The following is a 12737-nucleotide window of genomic DNA, read 5'->3' on the forward strand; positions in this document are numbered from 1 at the left end:
GCCAGCGCAGGGCCTGCCCGCTCTGCCCGGTACCCCGTGTCCAGCCATGTCTGCAGGTTCAGCTCCGGAATCTGCGCTGAGGGCCGGACCTGGGGGCGGGAGGAGCCTCGTGTCCCGCGGGCTGGGGCTCCCCCCGCCAGACACCCGTTTTTAACACGGATGGCGCCTCAACAAGGACAACACGCGGAGAGACCTGGTCCTGAGCCCTGCGCAGCGGCCCAGGGCCATGGCGCCCCAGGGCAGACCCGCTGCAGCGCACGCTTCACTTCACACGTTCCCCCTCCTTATTTTTCTGCCACTGACGAGAAGATGGGAGCGGTCAGACTTGGACAGACCCGACATACGCAGCGGTAGCTCCCCGAGCAGCACCGTGGACACAGAACACCCTGAGGCAGGCACACCGCGAACCGCCTCGTGGCACCCTCCTCGCTGTCCTCCCCGCGCCCTGCAACGGCGGGGCCGGCCCGGCCCTGCAGCGCCGGTTCCTGTGGCCGTTGTGCCGCGGCTGCGCTGACCAGAAGCCCGGCCGGCGCGGTTGGGCTCTCGAAGCGCCGGAGGAGGGGAACGCGTCACCTGTCCCTCCCCAGCTGCACGCACCGTGTGCCAGGAGTTGTTCTGCTATCCGGCAGACCCACGGATCACACTGCTCCGCTGGGACCCCCCGTGTCACCCGGTGCCACTGCTGTCCTCGGTCTCCCCCAAAATCAGTTTTCTTCAGCCCATTCCCGGTCCCATCCCAAAAACGAAGCTGCCCTGAGCTGCTCCCAGTCCGGCCCTCCCCATCCCACGAGCCGAAGCCTCCAGCAGCCCCTTGCAGCTCCCTGCCCCGCGTCTCCCACGGCCAAAATGGCTCTCAGGACACACCAGAAGAAGGGGAAGGCTGCAGTTAGCGCTCAACCACTGCCGAGTTCTGTGGGTGTTGACTGTGAACAGAGATCTGGGCTGGGCCCTTCAGTCGTGTACTCAAAGCCCCCTTAAGAAAGTGAAAGGAGCGACCCAGTCCTTCCCTGCAGAGAAGTCCAGGATGGCTTAGAGCACAGGAGAAGAGCACGAAGCTGTGTTGTATTTCCTGTCCTAAAAACTCCAGAGTGAGAACTGAGGCATGACTAGGAGAGCATGGCTTTGGAAACGGGCCTCTGTCTGCTGGCCTGTGACACCCCCGTGTCCCACCGAGGACCCTCCCGCTTTCCTGCGCTGCACGCCCCAGCAGACACAGCCCCCAAGGGCTTTCCAGTAAAACGGGCACCTGCTCTTCAGAGGAGCGGTGGTGACCAGGGACCGCGCGCGGTGCTCCGTGGGCACCATTCTGCTGAACGGGCGCTCTCACCGCCCAGCACCGCCGGGCAGGGCAGCCCCGCAGCTCCATCAGACCGGAGATGGAGCCAGACATGGAGCTCCAGAGCTGCTCGCACAGCTGGGACAGCCGGCACGTGTTCTCGGGGACAAACGGCACCGAGAGGCCACGGGAGGACGTGGCACCATCACCACCACGTGGGTGCCGTGCTCGGCACCGACCCCACAAGCAGGGCGGGTGGGACGGGAGCTGCTGCCAGGCTGGGCAGACAGGACTGGTGTGAACAGTCCAGGCTAGGGAAGTGCTCTCCTGGAGAATAATAATTGGCTCCTGCTTTCATCATAACTGAGCACAGGGCTCGAGCTGCGGCTGGCGCTCAGCACCGGGGACGTCCCTGAGAGCGCAGGACCGGCTCCCGCGCAGGGACAGGCGTCAGAGCAGGGACACTGCACCCGCACCGGCTGCGCAGGGACCAGCGGCAGCGCGGCTGCGTCTGCTGCAGATCCAGCGGAGGCCCCGAGCCCACGCATTGCAGTGTGAGGACGCTGCAAGCTATTACGAGGGAATGAGATCTGCTTTTCCTACGAAGCTGCCCACAGATATAAATAGAGCTGCTCCCGGGGGATGGAGGCAGGTTTGACTTCTGACTCTATTTGGAGACCTTGTGTCTCCTTTTTGCCACAGGTAGAGCAAATGAACACCACTCGACAAATGGCGTGCCCGCAGCCAGCCCTCGCAGTCATGCCTCCGTACCACCGGAGCACAAAAAATGAGCAAAACCAGTCCAGTTTAGGTTATCTGGCAGCAATCAGGGTCAGGGTTTGATTTTGGGAGGAGGGGGGAGCATTAGCGAGGAGAGAGATGCTGTAACGGTTCAGGTCTCCTGCCAAGATACAAATGCCAGACCTGGCCCAGAGCTCCACTGAAACGTTGTGCCGGAGCAAATACAACACAGCCCGCAGCCCAGGGATAGCGCAGACAGAAGCCAGCACTGACGAGGCCGTACCCGCGTTTACCGCGCCAGCCCTGCGGTAACACGTGCTCTTACCGCAGCAGCTGGGCCAGAAACCCACCACCACACGCCGGGCCGGAGCTGTCGCCGCGGCTGCACGCGGGCTCGGCCCCCGCGGCACGGGGAGCGAGGGACACGTTAGGCAGAGAGACGTGAGGTCAGAGGCAGCAGTGAGATCCACACCAGCAGCAGGAATAGGAAGGGAAACGGAGGCCGGAGCTCCGGCCGGGAGCAGGGGAAGCTGCGGTACACGGGCCCAGCTCAGCCCCGGCAGCCTCCTCCTCCTCAGCCGAGCTGCGGCAGAGCCCGCCGAGGCTGTCACCAGGCTCTGGAGGGACCCCGGCTCGGGCAGCGCCATCGCTCCATCTCTCCAGCACAGCCCGGGCTGCCAGACGCCATTCCTGCGGGGCGGCGCGGGGAAAGGGCAGGCACCGGCTGCACCCCGCGCCAGCCACGGGCAGGGCACAACCACCCAGGGTAACGCACTCCCAGAAGGCTCAGGAACTGAAAAAAGGACCCCCCACAATCCAGCTTCAGCAACAGAAACACAGCCCCTGCACAAGGGAGCGGAGCCGGAGCCCGTCCCTGCGCACGAGCACTCACCGAGATGACCCGGTCTCCCACGCGCAGGATCCCGTCCCGATGGGCCGCGCCGCCCTCTGCAATCCGCGAGATGAAGATCCCCTGAAAGGCACGGCAGGGTCAGGGCGGCCCGTGTTCCCCAGCCCGCTCCTGAGCCCGGGCAGGTCTCCCCCGCCCTGGCACTTCTCGTTTATCCCTCGCTCCACACGAACCCTCTGCTGCTTCCAGAGCCACCTGCCGCAAAGCCCGAACGTGGCTGAGCGCCCAGCATGTGTGTCAAGAGGACAGCGGCAGGATTAAGTGTCACTGGCAGGGACCGGGAGCCCCAGCCCCACCTCCTCCTCAGCTTCTATCCCTGGTTTCGGAGCAGATTCTGGCTCCCGGAGCCGCCCGCCCACCAGCACAGGGTCCTGCTGGGCACCCATGGGCGCGGAGCACCCTGCGCTGTTCCCACCGCAGTGCCGAGGCTCGGGGACCGAGCACCCTCCTCCCAGGGGATGGTCACTGACCGTGTCGCCAGCCCGGTAGGGCGTGGAGCCTTTGCCGCCGGTGATGCTGAAGCCCAGGCCCTTCTCGTTGCGCATGAGGCAGGTGGAGAATCTCTGGGTGGGAGGCGTCCCCTCGGGGCGCTCGGGGAAGCGCAGGCCCCCCCGCCTCTCCCGGGGGCTGTAGTCGTCTTCAGGGCGCAGCGCGGTGACTGTGATGGCGTTCTCCGGCTCCACCATCCGCTCCCGCAGCACCGTCATGGACACGGAGCTCCCGGACCCGCGCAGAGCTTCCACGGCCACGTGGTGCTCCGCGCAGTGCAGGGACACGCCGTTCACCTGGGGACGGACACGGGCACGGGCCTCAGCCGCACAGGGGCTCCACAGCACGGCCCTCAGCTCCATAGGGAGCTCCACAGCACGGCCCTCAGCTCCATAGGGAGCTCCACAGCATGGCCCTCAGCTCCACAGCACGGCCCTCAGCTCCACAGGGAGCTCCATGGCACAGCCCCCAGCTCCACCACACAGCCCTCAGCTCTGCAGGGAGCTCCATGGCACGGTCCTCAGCTCCACAACACAGCCCTCAGCTCCACAACACAGCCCTCAGCTCCACAGGGAGCTCCACAGCATGGCCCTCAGCTCCACAGCAGCTTCACAGCGGCTCCGGTCCCAGCCCAGCTCATCCCCCAGAGCTGGGGACACTTGGCGTTCCCCGTGCTCACACAGCTCCCACAACACCTGCTGTGGGTTCCAGGTCAGGGCAGCCCCTGCCCAGCACAGTAAAGACCCTCTCAGGGGGATTCCATCCCCACGGGGAGCTCCACCATCCCTGTCACCTCCACCATCCCAGCGGGCAACAAACTCCTGGACAGACAACCGCTCACCCTGAACTCCTCCCCTCGCAAACCTCAGTGCTCCGCGGGACGACACAACTTCTTGCTCACCCTCAAGAAGGACACCTACCTCCTCCAACCCCAAAACACCCCCTCCTTCCCCTCCAGGCCAAACCAGCGAAGTACGCGCGGGGAGGACACCGCTTCCCTGGCTCTCAGGGAAGCAGCCTCATTCCCTCCACTCCTGCTCCCCCGTTTCGGTAAAAAAGCCCTACCACATCAGAAGACGGAGGAAATGCCAAGGGTGGGCTCACAAAGCTGAAGAATCTTCTTCTCACGGCAGCTGCCTCATTTCACAGCGTCAGCCTGGACACCAGGCGTCCCGACCCACCTCCTGCACCTCGCGGCACGTGGCTTCTCCTCACTACTGAGCCACGGCCGCGTCCCTGCTCCGGGGGAGGAGGCTTTCCCCGCCGTCAGCGAGGACAGAACCCGAGCCTGGTGTGCCTCGGGCACGGCTCGTGGACACGACGCAGCTCGTAGAGGGAACAGGACAAACCTCAGGTTACACTGCGAGGGCACCTCTGCCTCTGCAGGAGCTGCAGCTCCACGGGCAGCGTGGGAGGCCAAGCAGAAGAGGAAAAAGAGTCTTTTCCCAAGTCTGTAACTGAAGAGGGGTCTACTCTACAATGAACAGTCGTGTGTCACGAATTTAACTGTTAGGAAAGGGAACGATAATTCATCTCTCAAAATCTTCAAGACCTGACACGCTTTTGGAAGTCATTCCGCAGCAAAATACAGAACGATGCACGCAGCGCAGGATGACTGGTGACACTCAAGGCCCTAAAACACACAAGACACCTGGGCAGATCAAGTGCATATCCCGTTATGGACTGACTGAAACGTCAGGAAATGATCAGGACGATCCTATGACAACTGCAGAAAGAAACATCTGGAACTCCAGAATCCCGTTCTTCTCACAGAGCAATTTAAACCCTTCTCTTACAGAACCACACAGCGCTTGGACTCCACCATGCGCAGTGCCAGACGAGCGGTGAGGAAGCCTGAACATCTCAGGGGCATGCCCAGGCGTCCCTGCACTGCAAACACGTGGCGAGTGCGATCCTGGAGGCACCAGCGCGGACGGCACAGACACGAACAGTGCCCCAGCCACCACCACGTGCGCTCTGACCTCCAACAGCGCTGCGGGGACAGCTCTGCCCCGCAACGCAGCCACCTGGTGCACCCCAGTGCTCTGGGCTTCTCCGGTGCAGCTCAGTGCTCTGTGCACCTCAGTGCTCTGGGCTTCCCTGGTGCACCTCAGTGCTCTGGGCTTCTCTGGCGCACCTCAGTGCTCTGTGCTTCCCTGGTGCACCTCAGTGCTCTGGGCTTCTCTGGTGCAGCTCAGTGCTCTGTGCACCTCAGTGCTCTGGGCTTCCCTGGTGCACCTCAGTGCTCTGTGCTTCTCTGGTGCACCTCAGTGCTCTGGGCTTCTCTGGTGCACCTCAGTGCTCTGTGCTTCCCTGGTGCACCTCAGTGCTCTGGGCTTCTCTGGTGCACCTCAGTGCTCTGTGCTTCTCTGGTGCACCTCAGTGCTCTGTGCTTCTCTGGTGCATCTCAGTGCTCTGTGCTTCCCTGGTGCACCTCAGTGCTCTGGGCTTCTCTGGTGCACCTCAGTGCTCTCTGGATCTCTGGTGCACCTCAGTGCTCTGTGCTTCTCTGGTGCATCTCAGTGCTCTGTGCATCTCTGGTGCACCTCAGTGCTCTCTGGATCTCTGGTGCACCTCAGTGCTTCTCTAGTGCATCTCTGGTGCACCTCAGTGCTCTGTGCTTCTCTAGTGTACCTCAGTGCTCTGTGCATCTCTGGTGCACCTCAGTGTTTCTCTAGTGCATCTCTGGTGCATCTCAGTGCTCTGTGCTTCTCTAGTACAATCTCAGTGCTCTGTGCATCTCTGGTGCACCTCAGTGCTCTCTGGATCTCTGGTGCACCTCAGTGCTTCTCTAGTGCATCTCTGGTGCACCTTAGTGCTCTGAGCATCCCTGGTGCACCTCAGTGCTCTGTGCATCCCTGGTGCATCTCAATCCTCTCTGGATCTCTAGTGCACCTCAGTGCTCTGTGCATCTCTAGTGCACCTCAGTGCTCTGTGTGTCTCTGGTGCACCTCAGTGCTCTGTGTGTCTCTGGTGCACCTCAGTGCTCTGTGTGTCTCTGGTGCATCTCAGTGCTCTGTGTGTCTCTGGTGCACCTCAGTGCTCTGTGTGTCTCTGGTGCACCTCAGTGCTCTGTGTGTCTCTGGTGCACCTCAGTGCTCTGTGTGTCTCTGGTGCACCTCAGTGCTCTGTGCATCCCTGGTGCACCTCAGTGCTCTGTGTGTCTCTGGTGCACCTCAGTGCTCTGTGCATCCCTGGTGCACCTCAGTGCTCTGCGCATTTCTGGTGCACCTCAGTGCTCTGTGACTGATCCCTTTTGCACAGGACTTGAGGACAGACGCACAGCGCACGGCTGGGTCCCTGGTGAGGACGTTCTCCTACCAGGGCCGCTTTATTCCAGGTAGGGAAGCACGAACTGGAGCACAGGTAGAGCCGTCTGGTCAGCCCGTGGGGGCAGGAACGCGCCGATGGGGTTTCTGCCCACTGGGGTTGCGCAGCACTTCGAGCTGGGGAACGGGAACACAGGAGCAATTTCTCTCCTTATAAAGCAGTTAATTAAAGAACTAACTCTCTGAGCCAGTGGAATTCAGCTTTGTTCTTACGCAGCTCCTGATGCTTATTTGGCCTACAAATGAGTGCAATGCAAACAAACACCAGACCACACTTCTCCCTCCCATCTCAAGTCACGAGCAGCGTTTAATTCCTCACAGGTTCTTACCTCCAGAAGCTTGTCCCCAATCCGAACCCCGGCCCGAGCTGCAGGACCCTCTTCGGACACACGGGAAATAAAGATGCCCTGGAAACAAAACCACTCGTTAGAGGAGGTGGAGCCCGTTCCTCAGCCCTCTGAAGCGTGGAGCGAGACGCCTCCACCTCACCCAGCTTCAGGGAGAGGGAAACCCCTCGCCAACCCCGTACCCTGGGTGTGGGACAGGACAGGACAGGACAGGACAGCCACATCTCCCCAACAGCAGCTGCGAGAAAGGGGAAAGAAATCCCACTGCAGGTGACAAAAGGGGAAAGGGAATAACGCTTTGGTCCTTGGGGGCGAGACCATGACGCAGCGGATGTCACCACATGTGCCCAAAACAACCCTGCGCTCTCTGATTCATGAGCCCGGTACAGCAGGACACGGATGGGAAGGAACGGGGATGGGAAGGAACGGGGATGGGAAGGAACGGGGATGGGAAGGAATGGGGATGGGAAGGAACGGCTGCTCTCGTCTCTGCTCTCTGCGGTCAGCAGCGGGAGGTGCAAGGAGTTGTGCTCCAGGGCCAAGAGCCAGCCCAGCCCTGCCTGAGACTGGTCCCATGTGCTCCGTGACAGCCCAGCCCAGTTCTGCTGTGCACAGACATCCAGCCCCGCTCTGCTGTGCACACATCCAGCCCAGTTCTGCTGTGCACACATCCAGCCCCACTCTGCTGTGCACACATCCAGCCCCACTCTGCTGTGCACACATCCAGCCCCACTCTGCTGTGCACACATCCAGCCCAGTTCTGCTGTGCACACATCCAGCCCAGTTCTGCTGTGCACACATCCAGCCCCGCTCTGCTGTGCACAAACATCCAGCCCAGTTCTGCTGTGCACACATCCAGCCCAGTTCTGCTGTGCACACATCCAGCCCAGTTCTGCTGTGCACAGACATCCAGCCCAGTTCTGCTGTGCACACATCCAGCCCAGTTCTGCTGTGCACACATCCAGCCCAGTTCTGCTGTGCACAGACATCCAGCCCAGTTCTGCTGTGCACACATCCAGCCCAGTTCTGCTGAGCACACATCCAGCCCAGTTCTGCTGTGCACACATCCAGCCCCGCTCTACTGTGCACACATCCAGCCCAGTTCTGCTGTGCACACATCCAGCCCAGTTCTGCTGTGCACAGACATCCAGCCCCGCTCTACTGTGCACACATCCAGCCCAGTTCTGCTGTGCACACATCCAGCCCAGTTCTGCTGTGCACAGACATCCAGTCCAGTTCTGCTGTGCACACATCCAGCCCAGTTCTGCTGTGCACAGACATCCAGCCCAGTTCTGCTGTGCACAGACATCCAGCCCTGCTCTACTGTGCACACATCCAGCCCAGTTCTGCTGTGCACATATCCAGCCCAGTTCTGCTGTGCACACATCCAGCTCAGTTCTGCTGTGCACAGACATCCAGCCCCACTCTGCTGTGCACAGACATCCAGCCCCACTCTGCTGTGCACACATCCAGCCCAGCTCTGCTGTGCACACATCCAGCCCAGTTCTGCTGTGCACACATCCAGCCCCGCTCTACTGTGCACACATCCAGCCCAGTTCTGCTGTGCACACATCCAGCCCAGTTCTGCTGTGCACATATCCAGCCCAGTTCTGCTGTGCACAGACATCCAGCCCAGTTCTGCTGTGCACAGACATCCAGCCCCACTCTGCTGTGCACAGACATCCAGCCCCACTCTGCTGTGCACACATCCAGCCCCGCTCTGCTGTGCACACATCCAGCCCAGTTCTGCTGTGCACAGACATCCAGCCCAGTTCTGCTGTGCACATATCCAGCCCCACTCTGCTGTGCACACATCCAGCCCAGTTCTGCTGTGCACACATCCAGCCCAGTTCTGCTGTGCACAGACATGGAGCCCGGCAGGCGGGCGCTTCACCGGTGACACGGCGCGGGGTCTTACCTCGTCGTCACCCTTATAGGGGGTGGAGCCCTTGCCCCCCGCGATGCTGATGCCCAGACCCCCCGTCTGCCGCACGATGGTCAGTGTCAGCTGGAAGCAAAGGGACACAGGTTACGGGTCAGCACAGCCACAACAACCAGAACACCCTGAAGAGCGAGGGACGGCTGCTCACAGAGCGAGCACCAGAGTCCAAGCTCTATCTGCCCAAATCTGCCCGTTCATACACCCGTGTGCCTCACGGGGACCAAAGTCACAAACCCTTTCGCACAGTGCAGTCCTGAGCTGGACCTCAAGACCCGGGGTCAGTTTGCCTGTAATGAACACATGGAACGAGACGTCCACAACAAAGCAAACTGAGCAGCGGTGGGATGGGACTGGACAAAGAACCAGGGACAGCGTGGACACCGCAGCCCGGCTCCATGCACGGCTCCGGGGGTGTAACTCCACACAAGGCCGGGAGACGATGGGTCAGCCCTGCGCGCCCGGCAGCCACAGGCACGGCCCCTCCTCCAGAACAGCCTGCACAGACACCTGGCTCTGCTCTGCTGGGGGCAGGCAGCCTGTGACTCCAGAAGAGCCGCCTGCTTCGTGCAGCTGGCTCCTCCGCTCGGGCGGGCCCGGGGTGCGGCTGCGCTACCCAGGAGCCTCCCGTCTCCCACCTCTACACACCAAATCACGTGCACTTCAACTGCAAAACATATGGGTCAAACTCGAACCAAAACTGCTGGTATGCAGGACAGCAGCACAAGCTGTCCACGTTGCGCTGGTCCCCAGGAGGAGGAGGGGAGCGTGCGGCAGGATCCGCGGAAAGGACGGGACAGGGGGACACTCGGGGATCTGTCCGGGCCAAGGGCCGAGGAGCTGGCGAGGTGAGGGGCAGAAAGGCAACAGAGCCCTGGCAGAACCAGACGCGCTGTTCCCAGGTGACCCCTGGGCACAAGGCCCAGCGCAGAGAGCGGCTGCTGCAGAGGGTCCGGCTCCAACCGCGGCCCCGCGCACCCGGGGCAGCACGGGAGCAGGACACGGCCTCCCTGGGCCCTGCTCAACCCGCCTCACCCCCACAGACCCCCTCTAACCCCCTTCACTCCCACAGCCCCACCGCCCTGCCTCACCCCCACAGCCACACAGCCAACAGCCCTGCTCAACCCGCCTCACCCCCACAGACCCCTCTAACCCCCTTCACCACCACAGACACAGCCCTGCCTCACCCCCACAGCCACACAGCCAACAGCCTCCGGGGCTGCACGTTCTGCTGAGTTTAAAACACAAATAAACCCAAAACACACCCCGGGAAAGGCAGAACTCAAATGAGGTTCCTCACCGTTTCCTTTGGTGCCCAGACTGGAAAAGTTGCTGGGATATTCTCACGGAAATAAATCCCTGACTCCAGCCAGACCATAAGCACATCACCCAGAGACGGGCACACACATCACCCAGAGACGGGCACACACATCACCCAGAGATGGGCACACACATCATCACCAGAGATGGGCACACACACATCACCCAGAGATGGGCACACACATCATCACCCAGAGATGGGCACACACATCACCCAGAGATGGGCACACACATCATCACCCAGAGACGGGCACACACATCACCCAGAGATGGGCACACACATCATCACCCAGAGACGGGCACACACATCACCCAGAGACGGGCACACACATCATCACCCAGAGATGGGCACACACATCATCACCCAGAGATGGGCACACACATCATCACCCAGAGACGGGCACACACATCATCACCCAGAGATGGGCACACACATCATCACCCAGAGATGGGCACACACATCATCACCCAGAGATGGGCACACACATCACCCAGAGACGGGCACACACATCATCACCCAGAGATGGGCACACACATCATCATCCAGAGATGGGCACACACATCATCCAGAGATGGGCACACACATCATCACCCAGAGATGGGCACACACATCACCCAGAGACGGGCACACACATCATCACCCAGAGACGGGCACACACATCACCCAGAGATGGGCACACACATCATCACCCAGAGATGGGCACACACATCACCCAGAGATGGGCACACACATCATCACCCAGAGATGGGCACACACATCACCCAGAGATGGGCACACACATCATCACCCAGAGACGGGCACACACATCATCACCCAGAGATGGGCACACACATCACCCAGAGACGGGCACACACATCACCCAGAGATGGGCACACACATCACCCAGAGACGGGCACACACATCATCACCCAGAGACGGGCACACACATCATCACCCAGAGACGGGCACACACATCATCACCCAGAGATGGGCACACACATCATCACCCAGAGATGGGCACACACATCATCACCCAGAGACGGGCACACACATCACCCAGAGATGGGCACACGCATCACCCAGAGACGGGCACACACATCATCACCCAGAGACGGGCACACACATCACCCAGAGATGGGCACACACATCACCCAGAGACGGGCACACACATCACCCAGAGATGGGCACACACATCATCACCCAGAGATGGGCACACACATCACCCAGAGACGGGCACACACATCACCCAGAGACGGGCACACACATCATCACCCAGAGACGGGCACACACATCATCACCCAGAGATGGGCACACACATCACCCAGAGACGGGCACACACATCATCACCCAGAGATGGGCACACACATCATCACCCAGAGACGGGCACACACATCATCACCCAGAGATGGGCACACACATCATCACCCAGAGATGGGCACACACATCACCCAGAGATGGGCACACACATCATCACCCAGAGACGGGCACACACATCATCACCCAGAGATGGGCACACACATCATCACCCAGAGACGGGCACACACATCACCCAGAGACGGGCACACACATCACCCAGAGACGGGCACACACATCATCACCCAGAGACGGGCACACACATCATCACCCAGAGATGGGCACACACATCACCCAGAGATGGGCACACACATCATCACCCAGAGACGGGCACACACATCACCCAGAGATGGGCACACACATCATCACCCAGAGACGGGCACACACATCATCACCCAGAGATGGGCACACACATCACCCAGAGATGGGCACACACATCATCACCCAGAGATGGGCACACACATCATCACCCAGAGATGGGCACACACATCATCACCCAGAGACGGGCACACACATCATCACCCAGAGATGGGCACACACATCATCACCCAGAGATGGGCACACACATCATCACCCAGAGATGGGCACACACATCACCCAGAGACGGGCACACACATCATCACCCAGAGATGGGCACACACATCATCATCCAGAGATGGGCACACACATCATCCAGAGATGGGCACACACATCATCACCCAGAGATGGGCACACACATCACCCAGAGACGGGCACACACATCATCACCCAGAGACGGGCACACACATCACCCAGAGATGGGCACACACATCATCACCCAGAGATGGGCACACACATCACCCAGAGATGGGCACACACATCATCACCCAGAGATGGGCACACACATCACCCAGAGATGGGCACACACATCATCACCCAGAGACGGGCACACACATCATCACCCAGAGATGGGCACACACATCACCCAGAGACGGGCACACACATCACCCAGAGATGGGCACACACATCACCCAGAGACGGGCACACACATCATCACCCAGAGACGGGCACACACATCATCACCCAGAGACGGGC

The 12737-nt window shown here is 60.7% G+C and overlaps 1 protein-coding gene across 20 annotated transcripts in view; it reads right to left on the bottom strand.

Moving 5' to 3' along the window:
* Positions 1-12737, bottom strand: part of SCRIB (scribble planar cell polarity protein) — a 152628-nt gene that overhangs the window by 63239 nt on the left and 76652 nt on the right. For all 20 annotated transcript variants that reach the window (XM_071803696.1, XM_065832795.2, XM_065832797.2 and 17 more), the window contains 4 exons: positions 9011-9100; positions 7075-7152; positions 3398-3712; positions 2910-2990 (listed from right to left, as the gene is read on the bottom strand). In XM_071803696.1, coding sequence (XP_071659797.1) covers positions 2910-2990; positions 3398-3712; positions 7075-7152; positions 9011-9100 — 564 coding nt within the window. The remainder of the gene's footprint in view (positions 1-2909; positions 2991-3397; positions 3713-7074; positions 7153-9010; positions 9101-12737) is intronic.

The sequence above is a fragment of the Patagioenas fasciata genome, chromosome 2, assembly GCF_037038585.1.
Source record: "Patagioenas fasciata isolate bPatFas1 chromosome 2, bPatFas1.hap1, whole genome shotgun sequence".
Lineage (NCBI taxonomy): Eukaryota > Metazoa > Chordata > Aves > Columbiformes > Columbidae > Patagioenas > Patagioenas fasciata.